The sequence below is a fragment of the Oratosquilla oratoria genome, unplaced genomic scaffold (genome assembly GCF_046742065.1).
Source record: "Oratosquilla oratoria isolate Oo_2021 unplaced genomic scaffold, ASM4674206v1 SCAFFOLD52, whole genome shotgun sequence".
Taxonomy (NCBI): Eukaryota; Metazoa; Arthropoda; class Malacostraca; order Stomatopoda; family Squillidae; genus Oratosquilla; species Oratosquilla oratoria.
Genome location: NW_027467716.1, coordinates 1,912,528 through 1,935,372, shown reverse-complemented (window position 1 = coordinate 1,935,372; position 22,845 = coordinate 1,912,528). Strand labels below are relative to the sequence as shown.

Below are 22,845 nucleotides of genomic sequence, written 5' to 3'. Positions count from 1 at the left end.
TCATATAATATTGAATGTAATAATGTTGTTTATTAGCCTCTATTCTACCGGATATGAGCAACTTTAAAATCGTTGGTAATAGTGCAGTTGTGCAATCTAATGATATTAGCCTGATTATCCTGCAAGTTTTTCACTAGTGTGCTAAGGTCATTATTTTGAGTTTCCGTGCTAACTACATTTGCCTATCAATTCTTCCCTATTTTCTAAATGTAAGAGTTTATATTTATTTCCACCTGCAGAATCCATTACCCTATATGGACCTGAGTACCTTGTTGAATCTGCGAAAATAGTTTTACTATAAACTAATATAAGGGTTTATAAATATTTTATTTTGTGTGTAAATTGTTTAGGCTATTTTGGTTTACTATAGTGGCTTTATGCAGGTTGTGATAAACTAGTACACTAATTTCAAATGAACTATAGTTTTTGTCCTTAACATTGTCGACATTTTTACAGCCGAAAGTGCTTAGTGCGGCGGGACCGTTGTTTGTTTGAACGTATTTTTTTCTTTTCTATTATAGTAAGTACACTGCGCCCCCATAAGCTGGAAGCCCAGAATAAGAGAATGCGTTTTCCACAACTTACTAGAATTATCAGGTAAAGTAATCATGATTGTAGATGTTGTCGTTTGTAGTAATGATAAAAACCCCAATCAATCAAAATTTTATCTTGGGTGACCGTTTACATCATGATCATTATCATATCGACTTCGATGGCGAGAGCGATGTGCCTGTTCATATTCGTTATTTTCGTATGTGAAATATAAGGAGAATGTTTGGATATTCATTTAATGAATAAATGAATATTTTCTGGTTTTGTTGTATCAATGTATACAAGAAAGTACTCTCAAATCGTGTGTACCATGAATACAAAGCGAATCCAAATATCGAATAATAACGCCTAGAAATGTAGTGGGAAATTAATTCAAATTAATTGGGTTGTTCTTGGTACTCATGAGCGAAGGATTTCCCGGAATAGAATTAAATATTTTGGAGAAACCTAGTGTAAATATTCAAAGTAATGCAACTACTACGCAAGTTAATAGTTCGGGGAAAACTAGAATAATTATAATGATGAATCTATTGGATATCCCCACCTTCCCTTCCTCCTACCCCTTCTCCCCGTCTTCGGCATACATGAACTCGTACACGATACGAGCATAGCTCCCCTTTCCGTAAGATACAACCAGGTAAATGCATACGGATACATACATACATGATACATGCACGCATTCACACACGTGAGCACAGACGTGCACTCGTGCACGCGCATGAAGACGTACACACACCCGCATGGGTTTGGACAAATACACGTTTGCACGCATACACCTTAAAGTGACCTTTGGACACAGGGAAGCATATACGCGCGCGCGCGCACACACACATATCCTCGTGGCGCAGTGGTTAGTTCTCGCCTACCAATACGGAGGTCCGGTTTCGAATCTCACCCAGGGCTGAAATAATTTCAGTATCGCTTCGCTGTGGGCTGTTACTCCAACTCTTGTGGGCGGGGAGTTGGGTGTGTGTGTGTGCGTGTAAGGTCACAGTATTACCCATAGATCGGTCGTTCGAGCTCTGAGCTCTCATCTGGGAGGTTAACTGTTGATCACGAGTCCAACACGTGATCCAAGACCGTGGTAAATGGTGAATCACACACACACACACACATGCAGTGGATAGAATTCCTGGCTGCCACTACGGTGGTCTGGGTTCGAATCCCGCCAGGCTGAAACAATTTCAGTATTGCTGTGCTGCGAGTCGTTACTCCAACTCGTGAGTGGGGAGTTGGGGTGTGTGTGCATGTAAGGTCATAGTGTTTCTCATAGGTTGGTAATATATGAGCTCTGAGCTCTCTTCTGGGAGGGAAATAGCTGTCAATCACAAGTCCAACATGTGATCCAAGACCATGGTGAATCACACATGCACACATATACATGCATGTACCTATACTAGGCACACACACACAAAATAACATGAACGCTGATGCATTATGGGAATATACATATATATAATACATATATATATATATACACACACATTAATTACATTCGTAAATATCAAAACCAAAAAATTTACTACTACTGGACAACATTGTGCAGCAAATTTTCCTACCAAGTTGAGGGAATGGGCAAACCATGGAATATATTGACAAATGTACCCCTTTCCTTAGTGACGGCCTGTAGTCCATTGTATTTACCACTCATGTTACTTGCATTGTCATAACTCTGGCATCTACCATCTTCAGAGCCCTTACATGCCTAAGTGCCACCCCAGAGGCAAAGTTCTCAGTGATGTCCCCCCCCTTCCCATCTCCACTATTCCTTACTGCCTATTATAGCTATTGGCTTGTGAAATAATGAAACAGATTTTAAAATTGTTATTTAATGTCCCTGTTGCAGAAAAGACAAGGAAAAATATTTCATGTTGATTCTCATACAAAATTTGTATATTATGGTCAAATATTCAGGGCTCCTCAGACTTTTTTTATTGTATTTATTTTGTCAGCCTTATGGGCGGCATGTCCAGACTAGAATTGGCGCCCCCAGGCATATGCCCGCCCCCAGCCCCCCCATGTGAGGGCCCTGACCATCTTCAATGTTGATTTCCCTTTCTGTAAAGAAATCTAGTAAACTGTCAGTAAGATTTGCAGAACTAGGTCCTTCCATCTCAAAAAAAAAAATTATAGGTATTTCTACTGATACAGAAGGCAACATATATTGCACAATTGAAGTAAGTTGGTCAATGTGTGCTAAATCTGGTGTTGAATCCAGTGAAACTGAATAATACTTGCACTTTTTAATTTCATAGATTATTTGGTCAAGTATCTTGGTCCCAATCAGACTAATAAACTCTGCACACACATCTTTGAACAGATATGAAGTATTGACTTTTCCTTTGTTCCCATGAGCATTTGTGCTCAGATAGAAATGGGTCAAACTTGGCCAGCAGTTATAACAGTCCAAGGAAAGGGAGACCTTGTTCTGATGAAAACTTTAAAACTTCTACAACACAATCAACTGCTTTTCACCAGTACTGATGTTCATATTCCATCTGTTTGACAAGTACAGCATCAACACTATCATCCTTCTTCTTCTTCTGAGCTAACAAGGCAGCAATAGCTTTCTTGTGCACAGTATTTTCTTTGTGTCAAACCAGTCCAGTGTTAGCATTCTTGCAATTATCAAAATCTTCCTCGGCAAGCTTAGAAGGGAACTCTGGGCTCATAACTTTGCATGGAAAGCAAAATAGGTGGCCTTGGCTTGTTGAGTAACAGAGCCAACATCTTTCTTTTATACAATTTATAAGTTTGTGACAGAGAGGGGGGGTCGCCGAATTTATGAAGTGGCCTTGCTGTGGATGTGCTGTGTCTTGCGACTGCTTCTGACCCAGAGTAGTGGACAGGATGCAGGGATGACCCGTCATCCAGGAGGTGCCAAGATAAGAGGGAGGGAGAGAGGTGGAGGGGAGTGGAATATGTAGGAAATGGAATGGGTGGAAGTGTTTTCTATGACTTTTTCTTTTTGGCTAACCCCCCCGCGTAAGGGGGAAAAAGCCTTTGGTATATGTAAGTTTGTGAACCCTGTTAAAGTAACTTTTCTTATAAAATCTTGTTTTATTTTCACTTTTGTATTATCTTTTGGAGGAAATAAACTCAAAGTATCTATTTTGACAGTCCTAGTTTCCTTTAGCATTCCAGTATTCTTTCAGAACCTCATCAAATTTTGGTGGCCACTTTCCTAGATAAGTGGAAAAAACTGTTTTTGTCCACATCTTTTGACACTGGTGTTAAATCTATTGTTTCTATATTTTGGTATTCTTCTCTACTGTGTACCACTGTTTTGGCTTCTTCCAAATGGTCAGGCTTGAAACTGTTATCCTCATCATACTTGGGTGGTTTCTTGACCTCATCTTAAGTTCAACAACACTTTCATCAACTGATGTTAAAGGGTGGTGTCCACCTTCAGGTTCAGATGTGTCAGTGTCACTAGGTTTTATCTTAAAGAAAGTAGTTAACGTTGGACACGGCCACTATCTCCTTCAGTCTGTCCTCCTTAGTTGTTGTTGTTGTTGTTTTGTATATATATATATATGTATATGTATATATATACACATATACATATATATATATATATATAGATAATATATATATATATATATATGTATATATATATATATATATATATATATATATATATATATAAACACTTCCAGAGAGTAATTGCACCCAAAATCTTGTTCACAATTCACCATTAATTTTTCTGGAAAAAAAAGCCAGAATTAAAAAAAAAAGAATAAGAAAAAAGGCCTAAAAAATTAAATAATAGGCAAACAATAATTTAAGATATATAAGCCAATTATTACATATTGCATAGCTTGCTAGTTATACAATATGCAATAACCAATATAAATACAACCTAACATGACCTAACAAAACTTGGCTTAGTATTTAAGTAATTATAAAGTATTTATCAAGTTATTAAGTATTTAGGTGATTCTTAGATGACACCACCTGAAACCACTTTTCTCACCTTTCTCGATGCTGGCTATACATTAAAGAAGACTAAAGAAGAACTTTTCTAGGAATATGATATTATATCATGGCTTAAAAGCATTAATGGCTTTCTTTACAGAAATACAACCTAACATAACCTAACCAAACTTGAATATTTAAGTAATTATTAGATAACACTCAGAATCTCACTTTTCCCATTTTTCCCGATGGTGCCTGTTATGGCGGGGTAATTCCCAAACAAGGCAGTTTGTTTCTTAGCTTTTAATCCTGACCATGTTTACATGGGCCCCGGCATGTCTCAAAATCATAAGTACAAGTATATCTATGCCAGGCGTCAGTGGGCAGTAACAAAATATAAACAGTCAAGTATTATGAAAGAGAATCAGAACAAATATAACTTAGGATCAAACTCTAAGTAGTAAATGAGGGATTTATACACTTATACAAAAACAATGATAGAGGTAAATGTATATACTAGAAACATACTGAAACACAAACATGAATCCTTACATCCTTTTTTATGACAACCAATTAGGGTGCCACAACCATACAGCACTACAAATCAAGGCGATCTGGAGGCTTTATAAGTCTGCCAGATTTGGTTCTATTCTTACGTTTCCTGATAGGAGATTTAACCGGAGAATTGTTAATGTGAACATTGTCTTTATCCGGGTCATCAGGAAAATTAACATCAGTGTTAGGAATATCACATGAAGGTTTGTTATGAGCATCAGAATGGCAAGACTCATCAACAGAACTAATATCCATTACTACAGGAGTTATAGGCTTCTTAACCTCTTCCATACGGTGCCGCCTACGTAGGCGGCATGAGGAGCAAGTGGATACGCGAGGCTGCCATATCGGCGTCTTGATTATATTTATTGTAGTTGTCCCTGCATAACTGACATACTCTGTAAACTGGCTTCATCACATTTACTATGGTCATCAAAATTCACGGGTGAAAGAGAGAACGATCGATATAAGCGGTGACTATTTTTTATGATGCGAGTATTATGACGCAACATCGTACGTCTGGCAGCTAATGCTGCCCGTGAGATTTTGGCCTGAAGTGAAGTGGTTAACACTCTGAGCCACAGTGGTTACATATCTTGGCATAATCTGATCAGCATGCCTTCTCCAAAATACATTTCCATGATCCATTAATTGAATCTTATAATTACGTACACCTAACTCTTCAATTACTTTTCCTGGCAACCATTTCTCTCCCTTTCCATAATTTCTTACAAACACAGCATCCTCTAACTTATATTTGGATACACCTACAACCTCTTCCTCAATCTTACTCTCTTCTTTTCCTTTTGAAGGGAGTGCAAAGGTCCCTTAAAAGTTCTACCCATTAACATCTCTGAGGGTGTTTCGCCTGTGGAAGCACTAACAGTTCTTCTCTGATTATATAAAAATCTACATATTGTAAGATGAATGTCCCCACTTTCAAATTTACGCAATCCACTTTTAAAGGTTCTCACTGCACATTCTGCTAACCCATTTGAGGAAGGATTGTATGGTGCTGGCATCACATGTTTAACACCATTCTTAGACAAAAATTCCTTAATTTCTGCCAAACAAAAATTTGCAGCATTATCTGACACTATTTGGTCAAGTAAGCCAAAATTTGCAGATGTTCTTTGCAACAACTTAACCCCTTCCATACGGTGCCGCACACGTAGGCGTCATGGGGAGCGAGTGTATTCGCGAGGCTGCCATATCGGCGTCTTGATTATATATATTGTAGTCGCCCCTCCATAATGACATTCTTTCTAATTCTTTTGTAATCGCATTTTCTATGGTTATCAGAATTCACGGGTGAAGAGAGAACGATCAATATAAGCGGTGACTATATTTTATGATGCGAGTATTATTACGACACGTCGTACGGCTGGCATTGGCTGCTGCCACCGAGATCTAAGTCCATGACGCCTACGTGTGCGGCACCGTATGGAAGGGGTTAATAGTAGCTTTTGAAGAAATGGTTTCAGTAACATGCACATCCATGAATTTGGAAAAAGAATCAACAATTACTAAAAAATATTGTCCATCTATAGGTCCTGCATAGTCATTGTGTAATCTTGACCATGGTATATCCGAATCTGGCCAAGCAAGAGACTGAGATTGGGGCTGCTGGTGATTAGAAATAGAACAAATAGAACAACTTTTGGTAACTTCCAACAGATCTTGATCCAGCTTAGGCCACCATACCCATTTTCTTGCTTCAGCTTTCATCGCATTTACTCCATTATGACCTAAATGCAAATGATCCAACACCACTCCTTAATTCCGACGAAATTACCACTCTATTTCTGAACAACACAATTTCATCATGAAGGCTAAGATCATTTTTGATCTTGGAGTACTCTGAAACATTAGGTTTATTTTGCCAAATTTAAGGTTATTTACAACATTTTTAAGAACTGGGTCCTTTCTGGTATACAGTTTGACTTTGTCCAAAACAATATCACTATATGCCATTACCTTGATTAAATTGACATATTCAACAGGTACACTAGATTCATTGTCTGAATCTACTATGGGTAATCTACTTTAAGCATTCGCAACATGATTTTCTCTGCCTGCTCTGAACACCAGATCAAAGTTAAACTGTGATAACAATAGAGCCCAACGCTGCAATCTGGCATTGGCATGAATTGGAATTTATTTCTGTTTACCAAATAAACCTAACAATGGTTTGTGATCAGTTTTTACAACAAATTCTCTTCCTAGTAAGAAATATTTCAACTACTCCATAAACCACCGCAAGAGCCTCTCGATCCAGCTGAGAGTAATTCTTTTCAGCGGAAGATAACTTCTTACTAGCAAAATACACAGTCTGTTCTTCCTTATTCACAACTTGTTTTAAAACACATCCAACTCCAACTGGGGATGCATCAACCTCTAAGATAAGGGGAGAACAGCCATCAAAATTTGACAAAACCCTTGAGTTACCAATTCTTTCTTAATAATCAAAAAAGATTTTTCTTTTACCTTAGTCCACTTAAAGGTTGCATTTTTCTGTAGATCATACAAAGGAGCAAGATTGTAGCAAATTGGGGAACAAACCTACAATAATAAGTTACTAAGCCAACAAATGACTTTACTTCTGCCACCAAGGTAGGAGCTGGGGCTTGGGCAATTGCTCTTATTTTACATTCAGAAGGTTTTATACCCTTCCCACTCACATCATATCCTAGATATTCAATTGAATCAGCTTTAAGTACATATTTACTTTTATTAACCTTGACATTGTTCTCTTGAAGTATGCTTAGTACTTTTAAAAGTCTCATCATGTTCCTGTTCAATGGAACCAGTTACAAGAATGTCATCCAAAAATACTGCTACCCCTGGAATTTTACACTGAACCATGAAGCGCTGAAAAATAGCAGGAGAGGAAGCAAGCCCAAAAGGTAATCTGTTGTATTTAGATAGACCTTTTGGAGTGTTAATCACTAAGTACCTCTGAGCCTCTTCATCTACTGCCATTTGCAGGTAAGCATTTTTTAAGTCCAGCTTGGAAAAGAGTTGTCCCTTTCCAACTACAGACAAAAGTTCATCCACCTTTGGTAATGGATACTGATCTACTAGCAAAAACTGATTGAGGTATTTAAAGTCTGCACATATGCGTACAGATTTCTGGTCTTGTTTTAAAACTGGTACTATCGGGGCTGCCCATTCACTGAATTCTACAGGGGAAATGATACCCTCCTTAAGTAGGTTGTCCAATTCGTCTTCCACTAACTTCCGAAAATGGAATGATACTGTACGAGTTTTGTAACACTTAGGTACAGCTTCAGGTTTAAGATGTATTGATGCCTTAACACTAGGTATGGGTTTTGTTGAATCAACTGTGTACTCATCTAATAAGGTACTAACATTCACAATATTATTTACTCTAGACACTCCAGAGGCATCAGGAATACCTGTAAGAGAAATTCCTACTTTTTGCTGTAAATCGTTACCACATAAATTTGTATTACCAGAAGCTACAACACAAAATGTATGTTCCAAGACATAATTATTATATGATACTGTAACATCCACTTTTCCTAAAACATCAATGGCTGTGTGACCATAAGCACGCAACCTTTTATTACCAGGTGACATGGATAGTTTTAATGAATGTACCCAATTTTGTGATAATGTGGAAACACAAGCACCTGTATCAATCTCAAATGGTATTAAATTGTCATTAATCTTGAAGTTGACTAACTCAGATTTAACAGAAAAGATATCTGATTTAACACCAAACAAATTGTTATCTGCACTGTCTGAATCTGAAGAATCTTCCAGTCTGTTTGCAGCCTCATTTCCTTTTCCCTTACTTTTCTTTTCAAACTTTGAATCTTTTAATATACAGACTGCTTTCAAATGTCCCTTTTTACCACACATGTTGCAATTTCTATCTTGAAACCTGCATTTTTCACTTGCATGGGGAAAACCAGTGTTTGCATGTGAGCTTAGACTTACTATTACCTGATTGATAATTACTAGAGGTCTTAGGGTCATATCTACTTCCTTTTTTCTTATGTAATTTTTTACTCTGATACCGCTCTTATACTGTTATTTTCACCCACAAATGCCTGTTCCATATTTAATATTCTATCAAAAGTTTTCTGGGAAGTCAAAGTTTGTAATTTGAAATTTTCTGCCACTAGATTGGGAAAATAAATTTCGTTGTCCACTGCCATAAATAATTGATCTCGTTCACGGTTGTCAAACTGGTCAGTGAAATTACAATCTTTGGCCAGAGCCTTTAAATCTGCATATAGATTATTTAAACTTTCACCTGGCCGTTTTTTCCTTTGTTGAAATGCCACAAGACTTCTATGGTAGGATGGAGTGACTATATAGTACTGCTTTAACGCTTTCACTAACTCATTAAATGATTTTGTATGAGGGAGATCAGGAGCATAGATCCTTCCCAACTCTGCGTACACAACACTTTTGACAGACACTAATAATAAGTTTTTCTTCTTCACTAAATCTTCTTCACTGTCGCCAGTTATTCCTGTAAATTGGAAGTGAGCTTCCAAAAGACTCAGCCATAGGTCTAGTGAAATCCTATCTGGCTCAAATCTGTCAATCTGTCTATCCTTAGACATTTTTGTACAAACACTAAGAATTACTGCCGATGCAAAAGCCGGTGCCTAATCTGAGGCTAATAAATGCATTGTAGACATACAGTCGTGTGATCTCAATGTCCACTTTACCATAGCACTCATAATCTAATCTCGCCCTTGTTGCCACTGTTATGGCGGGGTAATTCCCAAACAAGGCAGTTTGTTTCTTAGCTTTTAATCCTGACCATGTTTACATGGGCCCGGCATGTCTCTAAATCATGAGTACAGGGATATCTATGCCAGGCGTCAGTGGGCAGTAACAAAATATAAACAGTCAAGTATTATGAAAGAGAATCAGAACAAATATAACTTAGGATCAAACTCTAAGTAGTAAATGAGGGATTTATACACTTATACAAAAACAATGATAGAGGTAAATGTATATACTAGAAACATACTGAAACAAACATGAATCCTTACAGTGCCTATACGGTAGAGAAGAAATTTCCCAGAAATTCTATATTGTATTATTGAGGACATTATTTATTTATTTTCATAATTTATTTCATTCTGGGTAGATATAAATGAGTGCATAGAGGGATTAGGGAGAAATGTCAATGTAGTTGTATTGGGAGACCTAAATGCTAGGGTAGGAAATGAACCAATTGACGGAGTGATTGGAAAGTATGGAGTGCGAGTCAAAAATCGTTGTGGAGAGTTGATAGTGGAGATGTGTCTTGAAAGAGTTGATGACGGCAAATACAGTGTTTAAGAAGAAAGTCAAGTATAGATACACATGGGAGAGGGTGGTGGATGGAAGGGTGGCAGATAGAGCGTTAATGGACTATATAGTGGTGACTAGGAGTATTTTTAGGAAAAGTTAAGGATGTACATGTTCAAAGGGGAGAGATTATCAGATCATTTCCTGGTGGAAGGTAAATTGAGAGTGGAGAAAGAGGAAAAGGGCAGAAGGTAGGGAGATACTTGGCGTGAAATGCTTAAATGAAGGAAAAAAAAAAAAGGAGAATGAGTATAAGAAGTTGAGAGAGGAGTGGGAGAGAGTAATGGATAGAGTAGAACTAGGAGTGGAGGAGGAATGGGGATGGTTCAAGGAGGGAGTCATAAGGTGTGCAAAGATGGTGTGTGGAACAAGGAGGGCGGGAGGAAATAGAAAGAAGGGTAGTGAGTGGTGAGATGAGGAAGCAAAGAAGGGTGTAGAAGAGAAGAAGCAGGCATTCATAGATTGGCTACAAATTAGAATGAGGGAATTGTATGAGAGGTACAAAGTAAAGAGAAGGGAAGTTAACCATAAGATAAAGGAAGCAAAGAAGAGAGCAGATGTGAAATGGGGAAAGAGTATGACAGAAAATTTTGAAAGTAATAAAAAGATGTTTTGGCCAGGAAGTTAAAAGAGGAAGAGGAGGCTAATCAAGTAAAGAAGAAAAGGTAAAAGGTGCAGATGGAGATGTGATAATGGAAGAGAAGGCAGTGAGAGGAAGGTGGGCAGAGTATTTTAGGGACTTGCTAAATGTGAAGGAGGATAGGGAGGGAAAGGTAGTTGCAGTGGGAAGCGCTAAGAAAATGAGAGTGAGGAAAATGGAGGAGAAATAGGGAAGGATGAAGTGAAAGTAGCTGTTAAGATGATGAGAGCAGGTAAGGCACCTGGTCTGGATGGATGCCATGCAGAATGTCTGAAGAAAGGAGGTACAGTTATGGTGGACTGGTTGGTGAGGTTATTTAATGTTTGTTTAAGAGAGGGTAGAGTGCCAGAAGACTGGAGGAGTGCCTGTATAGTTCCACTTTACAAAGGAAAAGGGGACAAGTGTGAGTGTAGTAGTTACAGAGGGATCAGCTTGTTGAGTATAGTTGGGAAGGTTTATGGGAGGGTCTTGATTGAGAGGATTAGGAGAGGAACAGAGGGAGTAATTGGTGAGGAACAGTGTGGTTTTAGGATAGGTAGGGGATGTGTAGATCAGATTTTTGTGGTAAGACAGATATGTGAAAAAGCTATAGGAAAAGGTAAGGATGTTTTTTTGCCTGTTATGGATCTGGAAAAGGCTTATGACAGGGTAGACAGGAAGGCACTGTGGGAGGTACTGCAGATATATGGGATAGGAGGAAAGCTGTTAAGAGCAGCAAGAGTTTTTATGAGAGTAGTAGAGCTTGCGTTAGGATTAGAAATAGAGAGAGTGAATGGTTTGAGGTAAAGGTGGGACTTTGTCAGGGGTGTGTTATGTCACCCTGGCTGTTCAATCTTTACATGGATGGGGTGGTGCGAGAGGTGAATGCAAGGGTAGTGGGTCAGGGGTTAGAGATGATTAAAGAAAATGGAGAAAAGTGGGAGGTAAGCCAGCTGTTGTTTGCTGATGACACTACGCTTGTAGCAGGATCAGAGGAGGGATTGAGGAAGTTAGTGACAGAGTTTGAGAAGGTGTGTGAAAGAAAGAAGCTGAAGATAAATGTGGGCAAAAGTAAGGTGATGAGATGTACAAGGGGAGAGAGTGACAGTAGGCTGGAAGTGAGCATTAACCACTTCCATACGGTGATGCCTACGTAGGTGGCATGAGGAGCAAGTGGGTACTCGATGATGCCGACGTCGCCATCTTGATCTTATTTATTGTAGTTGTACCTACGTAATTTCCATTCTCTCTAAACTGGCTTCATCAATTTTCTATGGTTATCAAAATACACGGGTAAAAGAGAACGAACGATTGAGCACTGACTTTATTTTTTATAATGCGATTATTATGACGCAACATCGCACGTTGGGCAGCTAATGCTGGCAGACGTGCTATGTGCCCTGGAGTGAAGAGGTTAAGAGTGAGAAACTGGAGGAAGTGGATAGTTTCAGATATTGGGTGCAAATGTGACAGGGAAGGGAGGAGTGGGGGTCGAGGTAGAATGTAGATTGAAAGAAGTGAGTAAATGCCTTGGTGGATTAAAAAGTGTAATAAGAAATAAACATCTGGGAATGGATGCTAAGAGGAGGTTATATGAAGGAGTGATTGTGCCAACAGCAATGTACGGGCCAGAAACATGGAACATGAGAGAGGAAGAGAGAAAGAGTTTGAATGTGTTTGAGATGAAATGTCTGAGAAGTATGATAGGGGTTACTAGGCTAGATAGAGTAAGAAATGAGGAGGCGAGGAGAACAGGGGTGGAAAGGGAGCTGGGAGATAGGGTTGATGAAAGAGTATTAGGATGGTTTGGACACATGGAAAGAATGAGTGAAGAAAGATTAGTAAAAGAAGTGTGGAAGGCAGAGGTGGAAGGAGTGAATATGAGGGGGCATCCTAGGATGAGATGGATGGATGGGGTGAAAGGGGCTTTACAAAAGAGAGGAATGTCTGTAGAGGAAGGATGAGAGAGAACAGAAGATAGGGGTGAATGGAGAAGGTTTGTATATAGATGAGACTGTGATGCATGAGGGGAGTGGGTGGGGGATGGGGGGTGAGGAAGTATGTATGAGAAAACATTTGACGCAGCCCGAAGGGATTTCTCCCTGTCTTCTCCTTTTCTGCATGAGGGGATGGAGAGGGGGGTTTGCTGAATTTATGAAGCAGCCTTGCTGTGGATGTGCTGTGTCTTGCGACACTGCTTCTGACCCAGGACAGTGGACAGGATCCAGGGATGACCTGTCTTTGTATCTTTCAGCATCAAGTTTTTTTCTTAAAGTCTTGAATAGTATTTGCCAGGTAGGTGCCCAGATAGGAGGGAGGAGGGTGGATGGGAGTGGAATATATGGGAAATGAAATGGGTGGGAGTGATGTCTATGCCTTTTTCTTTTTGGCTACCCCCTGTGTAAGGGGGAAAAAGCCTTTGGTATATGTTTGTATGTATGTATGTATTATTCATTTATTTATTTATTTGTTTATTTTTTTCCTTGGCCATAAAAAAGCTGGATATTATCAGTCATGTCAAACTCAAAGTCCACCATGGGCCATATTAAAGTTGTTGTTAGTGCTGCACTTGCTCCAATTAGAATTATTTAATACATCATTAAATGCAATTTATTAGACAAAATTATTGACAAAATATGCAATTTATAGACAAGAAACCAAGAATCACAAGGTTGTGAGATCAAATGGCACACTCGAGTAACACAACAATGCACAATAAAACACACACAACTGGCTGAGAATGTTTTCATGTTATAACCAAATACCAGTGAGTTTGAAGGATTCCTGTAGCAAGGGCGCAGCACTAACAGATCATTATTGGTCGAATTCGAATGATTGTTGTCTTCATGTTTGTACGTCTGTGTGCAAATGTGCATGCTATTTTTCATATGTCCCTATGAGTAGTTTTTCCAGAGCACTTCTACATTTGGATGCCATAATTGATGCGACTATGCATATGCATAGGCATATAACTTTTTAAATTTACAAAATCAATTGATAAATCTACTGTTAGTCTGTTAATGCTCTTATTATCAGACTTATTATACAATGCTCTAATGAAGTGTTCTATATTTATATATAATAAAAAAAACTCGGGAAAATTAGTAATTTTTTTCTTGGGCTTTTGTACATAAGGGCAAAAACTTAATTATTTTTTACACCACAGGGCCCCCTGAAGCACGAGGCCTGTAGCATGTGCTTTATGTGCTACTAGGTTAAACCAGCACTGTGTACAGCTATTACTATGGGTGTGTGTAGAAAAATGGAAGAGAATGGGGCTTACCAGTCACCAAGGAACAGTGTACAGGCCCAGGATGAGTTCAAAGCACCCCTTCCAAGGGCTTCAAAGGATATGGAGGGTCAATAAGTATGGAAAATGGTAAGCAGCGCTAAGATGGGTGAGTAGACTATAGAAATCTAAAGTTATATGGCAATATTTTTTGCATTTTTACTATGAATTGCTCATATAATTTGAGAGGTTGCTGCTTTTTCCCAAGGGGGGCTCCTGGAAATTACTGACAACCCCTAGGAGGAATGCACTCCCCAGGTTAAGAACCACTGAATTAGATACTGTGTGAAGGCACATTGATGTAATTGCACAAATAACAAAATTGAATTAGTGTAATGTAATGGTGTAAAAATTGTGTCGGGTAAGGTTATGATAGTGTGGAAATAGGCAGAAAATGTTGTCATGGCTTGGCTTTGCAAAGATTTGAAAAGGTTGTCCACATCATCAATCGCAGGCACACTCATGGCAAACCAGACCAGTGTGGGAAAGGCAGGTTCTGCGAACAGTGTCTGCAGGAGAATTAGTGTAAGGTGTGGTGGTGGAGGCGGCACGAACATCCTCCTAGATGTATTACACGGAAAGGGAGCTATACTCATGGTGACCCGTCTTTGAATCTTTCAGCATCAAGTTTTTTTCTTAGTCTTGAATAGTATTTGCACTCACTGTTTCTTTATCTAAGTTATTCCAGATATACTGTCTGGGAAGTTTTTTTTTCAGATCTCTTCCATAGTTATCCTTTTTGAGTTTCTTTTCATGACCTCTTGTTTTTCCATTGTCATTTTTTAGTAAATCATTCCTATCAAGGATTTCCATTACTTTCATGATTCTATAGATAGTAGATCACCTCTTTCTCTTCTCTGCTCCAGTGTTGGTAGTTCCAATTTGGATAATCTTTGTTCATATGTTAATTTGGAAAGAGCTGGTGCCAACTTTGTCATTTTACAAAGGCTTACAAAGGTGGAGGATGCCAACAGGAGACCTTTTGGTCCATAACTAGGTTGGATGCAAAAAATTATATACATACATTTACCAAAGGGTTTTTCGCCTTACATGGGAGGTAGTCAAAAAGAAAAAGGCATAAAAACCACTCCCACCCATTCCATTCCCTACATATTCCACTCCCCTCCACACTCCTCACTCCCTCTTATCTTGGCACCTCCTGGATGACGGGTCATCCCTGCATCCTGTCCTCTGCCGTGGGTCAGAAGCAGTGTCACAAGACACAGCACATCCACAGCAAGGCCGCTTCATAAATTTGGTGACCCCCCCCTCTCTGTCCCCTCATGCAGAAAAGGTGAAGACGGGGAGAAAACCCTTCGGGCTGCATCAATTTTTTTCTCATACATACTTCCTCACCCCCCATCCCCCACCCACTCCCCTCATACATCACAGCATCATCCATACACAACCCCTCTCCATTTACCCCTATCATCTGTCCTCTCCCATCCTTCCTCCACAGACGTTCCTCTCTTTTGTAATGCCCCTTTCACCTCATCCATCCATCTCATCCTAGGATGCCCCCTCATATTCCTTCCTTCCACCTCTGCCTTCCACACCTCTTTTACTAATCTTTCTTCACTCATTCTTTCCATGTGTCCAAACCATCCTAATGGTCTTCCATCAACCCTATCTCCCAGCTCCCTTTCCACAAGAAATATATAAATAAGAAATATAGATAATACATGGGTATAGTTAAATGATAAACAGGTAAATAGTAAATAATAATAAACTGGCAAGTAAATAGTAATAAATAGAAATAAGCTAATAATAAATAAACAGACATAATAACAAACAATCAAATACAGTAGAAGCCCGATTTAACGAATCTCAATTTAGCAGAAGCTCAAATTAGCGAACTGCAAATAGCAATAACGAAAATGCTCAACTTAGCGGAAATGGTCCGCTAAGTTGACCATTTTCCGCTAGCTGGCCAGACGCACGTCTACGGAAATAGCTCAATTTAGCGGGAACGGTAAGCTAAGTTGAGCATTTTCCGTCAATTGGCCACATGCGTGTCTCAGAGTCCAATGTTACCAGATGTTACCAGGTTGTGGTGGTGGAGTCAAGGGAAAATTTATAATTTAGTACTTTGGAGGTATATAAATATATATATATATATGTACGTACTATAATATATATACAATAATATATAATTCAGTATATGTGTAAAGTATAATTGTAGCAGAAATATATTCAAGTAGAAATAGACAGTATAATAGGAAAACAAAATAATGAAACAGTAAGTTGATGGGAAAATTCAAAATCAGTACGCGAGAGTAATCACCACGAAAAACACTTCCATAATAACGAACTATGTTTTCTGCAACAACACAACAATAACGCTCACTATCCAAAAACCAACTGCCCAGTCCTATTAATCGCTAGAATTATGTACATCGAACCAAACACGAAGCTATGACTAATATTCCGCGAAATTCACAGACAGCTCATATCATTGTTACACGACAGACACACACACACACACACGGCTCAGTGGCGGATTGGTAAAGCACTGGCCTCACAAGCCAGAGAACCGGGGTTCGATTCCCCGGCCGGGCGGAGGTAAGTTGGGTTTGTTTCCTTTCACGTGTAACCCCTGTTCATGTAGCAGTGAGTAGGTACGGGATGTTAGTCAAGGAGTTGTGACCTTGCTGTCCCGGTGTGTGGTGTGTGAGTGGTCTCAGACCTACCCAGAGATTGGCAAATAATGAGCTCTGAGGTCACTGCCGTAGGGTGGTGTCTGGCTGTCTTGACAGAGACTGCAGCAGATCTGAGGTGAATATACACACACACACACACACCAAAGAAATCTGGTGGGAAGAGATGACCGTAAAGGGTGTAGAAGACTCATGGGGAAATGTTCTACTTGAGATGATTATTGACCACACAATGACACAATGGATTCAAGAGAACACTAGGTATAGAAATGAAGACGAACCATCGAGACTAGACCTAATAATCACATCAGAACCTGAAATAGTGGAAAAGATAGAATACCAGGCACCAATAAGTAAAAGTGACCACATATTGATAGAACTAGAAGTAAATGAGAAAAAATACATGAAAAGAAATGAACAATATAGAAAAGGAAGAGTGATGTATGAAAAAATTTTTTTTTGATAAAATAAGAGAATTCTTTCAAAATGAAAACTGGGAAAGAATACACAAAGAAGATACAACAGTAGAAGAGAAATGGAATATTTTGACAAAAATTAAAAAAAAAAAAAAGTGTGGAAAAGTATGTCCCAAGACAAAAACAAGAAAAAGAATATGTAAAGTGCTGGTACAACAAAAGTTATAGAGTATTAAAAGACAAAAGAGACAAAGCTTTGACCAAATTGAAGAAAGACAAAAGACCTGAAAAATGGAAAATATATACTTATAGAAATGAATATGTACAAGCGTGCAGAGAGGAAAAGAGAAAATATGAAAAAGATGTCATAGAAAAATGTAAAGATCAACCAAAACTATTCTACAGATTTGTAAACAACAAACTGAAAAACAAACAAGACTTGGAGAAATTAAGACAAGAAGGAGTTGAATACACAGAGGAAATAGAAATGGCAGAAATTATGAACAAGCATTTTAAATCAGTGTTTACAAGGGAGAATATACAACCGGAAGAGATCGAATGGAAAGAGAGTCCCCCCTATGAAAGAAATAGAAGTAACAAAGAATGAAATAATGAAACACTTGAGTAATCTTGATGTTAGAAAATCGCAAGGACCAGATGAAAAAGCAAACTGGATTTTGAAAGAATGCAGAAATGAACTGGCAGACAAAATACATAGCATAATAAATGGTTCCTTGAAAGAATGAAAAGTTCTAGAAGATTGGAAAAAAGCAAATATAGTACCTATATATAAAGGAGGTAATAAAGAAGACCCTACCAACTATAGACCAGTCTCTCTAACAAGTAGAATAGCAAAAATTTGTGAAAGAATTATCAAAAGTAGATGGGTAAAATATTTAGAAAAAAACAGCGTGCTCAATCCAAGGCAATTTGGACTCAGACAAGGATGATCATGCATCACTAATTTAATATGTTTCTATTCAAGGCTAATAGATATAATACAAGAAAGAGATGGATGGGCTGCTGATTGTGCATTTCTAGACCTAAAAAAGGCCTTTGACAAAGTACCACATAAGAAGTTGCTTAAGAAATTAGAAACTGAAGGAGGAATACAGGGCAAACTGCTTAAATGGATGGAAGACTTTTTGCTAGAAAGAAAAATGAGAGTAGTGGTAAGAGACAAACACTCAAGATGGGATGACGTAATAAGCGGTGTTCCACAAGGAACAGTTCTGGCCCCAATAATGTTTGCTATATATATTAATGATATGGATGAAGAAATTGAAAGTTATATGAGCTTCTTTGCAGATGATGCAAAACTATTAAAAAAAGTGAACACGGAAGATTGTGAGTCACTACAGAGTGATCTAAATAAAGTATGGTAATGGAGTAGGAAGTGGGAGATGGAGTTCAACACTAAAAAGTGTAGTATAATGGAATTTGGAAAAAGCAAAAACAATAACAGGAGCATATAAATTGGGAGAAGGAATAAAAAAAGGTAGAAAATGAGAAGGACCTGGGAGTCATTGTTATGAATAATATGTCACCTGAGAAACATATAAATAAGATTTTTGGAGAAACTTATAATTTAATAAGAACAATCAAAGTGGCATTTACATACCTGGATGAAGAAATGGTGATGAAAATTCTGATCACTGATAAGACCAAGATTGGAATATGCTGCAATGATGTGGTCACAAAGTACAAAAAAATGTATAAAAAAAAACTTGAAAGAATACAAAGAGCAATTACAAAATTGGCACCGACACTCTCAAAACTATCATATGAAGAGAGACTAGCAAAACTTGAACTACAGACACTAGAGCAAAGAAGAGAGAGAGGAGATTTGATAGCTTACAGAATCATGAAAGGCATAGAAATTATCGATAGAATCAGATAAAATGGGATGATAGAAATACAAGAGGGCACGGAAAGAAAATCAAGAAAGACAGCAATAGAAGAGATGTGAAAAAGAACAGCTTTCCTCACAGAATAATAGACAGTTGGAACAAGTTAGATGAGAAAGTCATGTGTGCAGAAAACAATACATGAATTTAGAAATAGTTTAGATAAAATGAGATGTGAAGACGGGACACCACGAGCATAGCTCCCCTTCCCATAAAATACAACTAGGTAAATACATGTTGCAACAAATTACTGCACGTTGATGTTTGCTTGCAATTCATGCTTGTGCTGCCTATAATTCACTTACAATAATATATATACTGTATGTGTGTGTGTGTACACTAGGGAATGTTTAGGTACATATCATTTTTATAATCCGCTCTGGCAACACTGTTACACCAACGCTCACTCACTCAAATTAACGTAAAATTCAATTTAGCGGACTGGACCTTGGCTGAATTAGTTCGTTAAATTGGGCTTCTACTGTAATATGAAATAAATGGCAGTCATTACAGTATCTTGCTTAAATGTTTATCTAAACAAATCTTAGGGAACCTGGGAGTTCTTATATGTGAATGTGTCATAAAAGTTGTTCAACTTCTCTGGTGAACTTGTGTATAATTACCCTTTTCAATAGAGTATAATTCCCCACTAAACTATTTCAGTCACATGTATATGTTAGGTGTAGTGAATATTTTTATTTTGTAGAATAGTGTATAGTGAAGATATATCTAAACATGAAGGTGTCCATATCAACCGCCTTTGCAGGAAATGAAAGATTAGAATCTTGGTAAGAACTTGGTAAGATTATATTTTATTTTATTTATTTATTTATTTATCAATAGTGAAAAATGCTGTGAAAATCTGTTAGGATAAATTAAAAAAAAGATTGTTTCCTTTTTTTTAACAAATTAAAGTATGACATTTTCCCTTTACAATGGCACAACAATCAAAGTTATGTGTAAAATAGAACCAGAGATATAGCTTATTAACCCTAGAACCACATCGTTGTTTTTGACGAACGTGAACCACATTGCCGGGAGAATTTTACCCTTTTTTGGAAAATAAAAAAAAACATGCTTAACTTCAAAACAGGTTTATTATAAAATAAACATTGAAAGAGTAACTCTTAAACTTTAGAATATGTAAACTTAATTAGTACTTTACGTTAACCCTGTAAGTGATTTAATGCAAAGTAAGGTAAAATCACTAAACGAAAAGTATGTTTAGGAAAAAAATTCGCAAAAGAAAAAAAAATACTGCAGCTGGGGACTTCTCTTTCACACTTGTTGCTGAATAGATGGACCCTTACCTCAGTCAGGTACAGCCCACTGTTGCCACTAGAAACTGTATGGAAGATGCGCGAAAAGTGGCTGTAGTTTTTTTTTTTTTTTTTTTTTAGAGGTTTCATTTTTGTTTTTCATGCTTTCTACAAAGCTTTTATGGCCACTTATTTCAACATGGATAACCCTAGAATGAAGACACATAATGAAAAATTAACTTGCCTCTTACAGACAGTCACCACAGATGGGGTATGCATGCCGAGGGCACTTCGGTAGGGCACACTTGACGCAGTGGTGGCGGGTCTTCCGGTCTGACTTGTTAGGACAGGCCGAACAGCGTACCAGGGGCGAGTTGCTATCTGAGATTGAAGTCCCTGGTGCCCCAGTAGCCATGCCCACTGATGACAGATCCAACACAGTTGTGATGAGAGTGGGAAGTTGTCTTGACATATTAGGTGACGTCATGTGCATCTGGGCCCAGGGAGTGATGAGTGCTGTGGCGATTTCCATCATGAGACTCCTTGCTGGTATCTTTCTTCCTGTTCTTCCACAATTCTCTGAGCTTATAATGTATTCATTGATGATTGCTGCATTTAGGATGCCGTACCACACAGGCGCGGATCTAGGAACAAAGTTTGGGGGGGGCCCGACGGCAGAATTTTCGGTTGTTTAACGAGCATTAGCATTACCGTTTCTCCACTCACGGGATTCTTATTTGTTAATAACTGGCGGACTGACCTAAATGAATGGGCATAACCATCTGCTCTAGGTGCCAGTGTTTCTCTTCGGATTCAAATGAGAGAGGAATTTTGTATCTTATCAAAACTTTATTGAAAGTAAGAAATTAATAGCTAGAGACCTAGAGACATTAGACCTCAATTTAAATGTAGAATATATATATAAGACAGTAAGCATTATACTTTATATTATTACCTATAATAGTAGCCTTAAAAGTAACATGCAAAGGTTATTACACTGAAAGGATTATTCACACTGCAGCCTAAGCAAAGAGAAGACGGCGGTTCCATAAATGATACAATGATAATAAAAATGGATTATAACATGGATTAAACATGGATTATAAAAATGAAATAGTGAACTGAAATGAAATCGGGCCAAAGCCAAAAGGGGGGGGCCCGGGCCCCCTGGGCCCCCCCCTTATATCCGCGCCTGGTACCACACACATAGGGGCCAACGTCGTGTCTTCCTTGAGGTGGAAGTTACAGCACACATTTGATCGAAAGTATCAACACCTTTAGTTGAATTGTAATATTCAATGACTTTGGGTTTGCTACTGGGTGCAATGGTAGGCTGGGTGTGCTGCAATGACAAAAGGAGAACCATCTTCTTCAGTACCTGAGATGTCTTTGAAACATAGGACACAAGCATCATCTCTGTTGTGAATAAGAAGGCACTTGAGCCATGGATGCGGGTTTCTTTCACCTTCATCTCGGGTGGAATTTCTGTCTTGTTGGCTCGAATAGTGCCAACAAGTGTCGTCCCACAGTTGTTCAGCAGGTTGGCAGTAAGGGGAACTGATGTAAACCAATTGTCGGTGGTGACATTTCTGTGGGATCCATGGTATGGCCTGGTTAGTTCTTTCGTATAGTAGTGTCCGAGGCTTATTCCATCCTGTGGCAGTGTTGTCCCCCCCTTCCCAAAGTAGGGTTTGGCACCAAGCATTTATTTAGTGCTTGCATCACATATAAGGACAAGCTTGATCCCATACTTTGGTGGTTTGTTTGGGATGTACATTCTGAAGGGGCACCTCCCTCTAAATCCCAGCAGTTGCTCATTGAATGTTAGGTTTTCCCGGGGGACATAGTACTGGGTACACTTCATGATGAATTCTTCCCACACTTTCCTTATAGGGGCAAACTTGTCCTGCTCCTGCCTCTCAATGCGGGTTTCAGGGTCATCAAACCTCAGGCAGGATATAAGGAATTCAAACCTGCCCTTGGACATTGCTGCTCTATAAATAGGACAACCAGTCACCTGACTCCACATCTCAAGGACAGACAAATGGTTGTCCTGCTGTTGCCCTGCTGCTATGAGCACTCCCAGGAGTGCTAACATCTCTTTTGGCTCTGTTTTTGCATACGTGCCTGACTGGGTTTTCTGCTTTGATGCAACAAGGTCTATACGTTTATTTGTCCAGGTGACACATTCCTGCACAATTGCATCTGTAATAAAGAGCCTAAAAGTCTCCTCTGCTCCCACAGCGTGTCGTGCCTCATGAGCTGACCCTGGAGTGAATGATGCCATTACATTCCTTGCCAGCCACTTCCGTGATTGCCCATGTTGAGGATCA

The 22,845-nt window shown here is 38.6% G+C and overlaps 1 protein-coding gene and 1 long non-coding RNA gene across 2 annotated transcripts in view; one reads left to right on the top strand and one right to left on the bottom strand.

Moving 5' to 3' along the window:
- Positions 1-469: 469 nt before the first annotated feature.
- The window catches only part of LOC143023630 (uncharacterized), a 62,221-nt gene continuing 39,845 nt past the window's right edge, over positions 470-22,845 (top strand). Inside the window, exons 1-2 of the long non-coding RNA XR_012966188.1 lie at positions 470-597; positions 14,151-14,382. This is a non-coding gene — a long non-coding RNA (uncharacterized LOC143023630). The remainder of the gene's footprint in view (positions 598-14,150; positions 14,383-22,845) is intronic.
- LOC143023607 (uncharacterized) lies at positions 21,693-22,217 on the bottom strand. Its single transcript, XM_076182194.1, has one exon. The coding sequence runs from the start codon at positions 22,215-22,217 to the stop codon at positions 21,693-21,695; it is 525 nt and encodes a 174-aa protein (XP_076038309.1).

Bases quoted from the DNA above. Each gene is read 5' to 3' on its own strand.
- LOC143023607 (XM_076182194.1), bottom strand. From the start codon at position 22,217: ATGCTTGGTGCCAAACCCTACTTTGGGAAGGGGGGGACAACACTGCCA.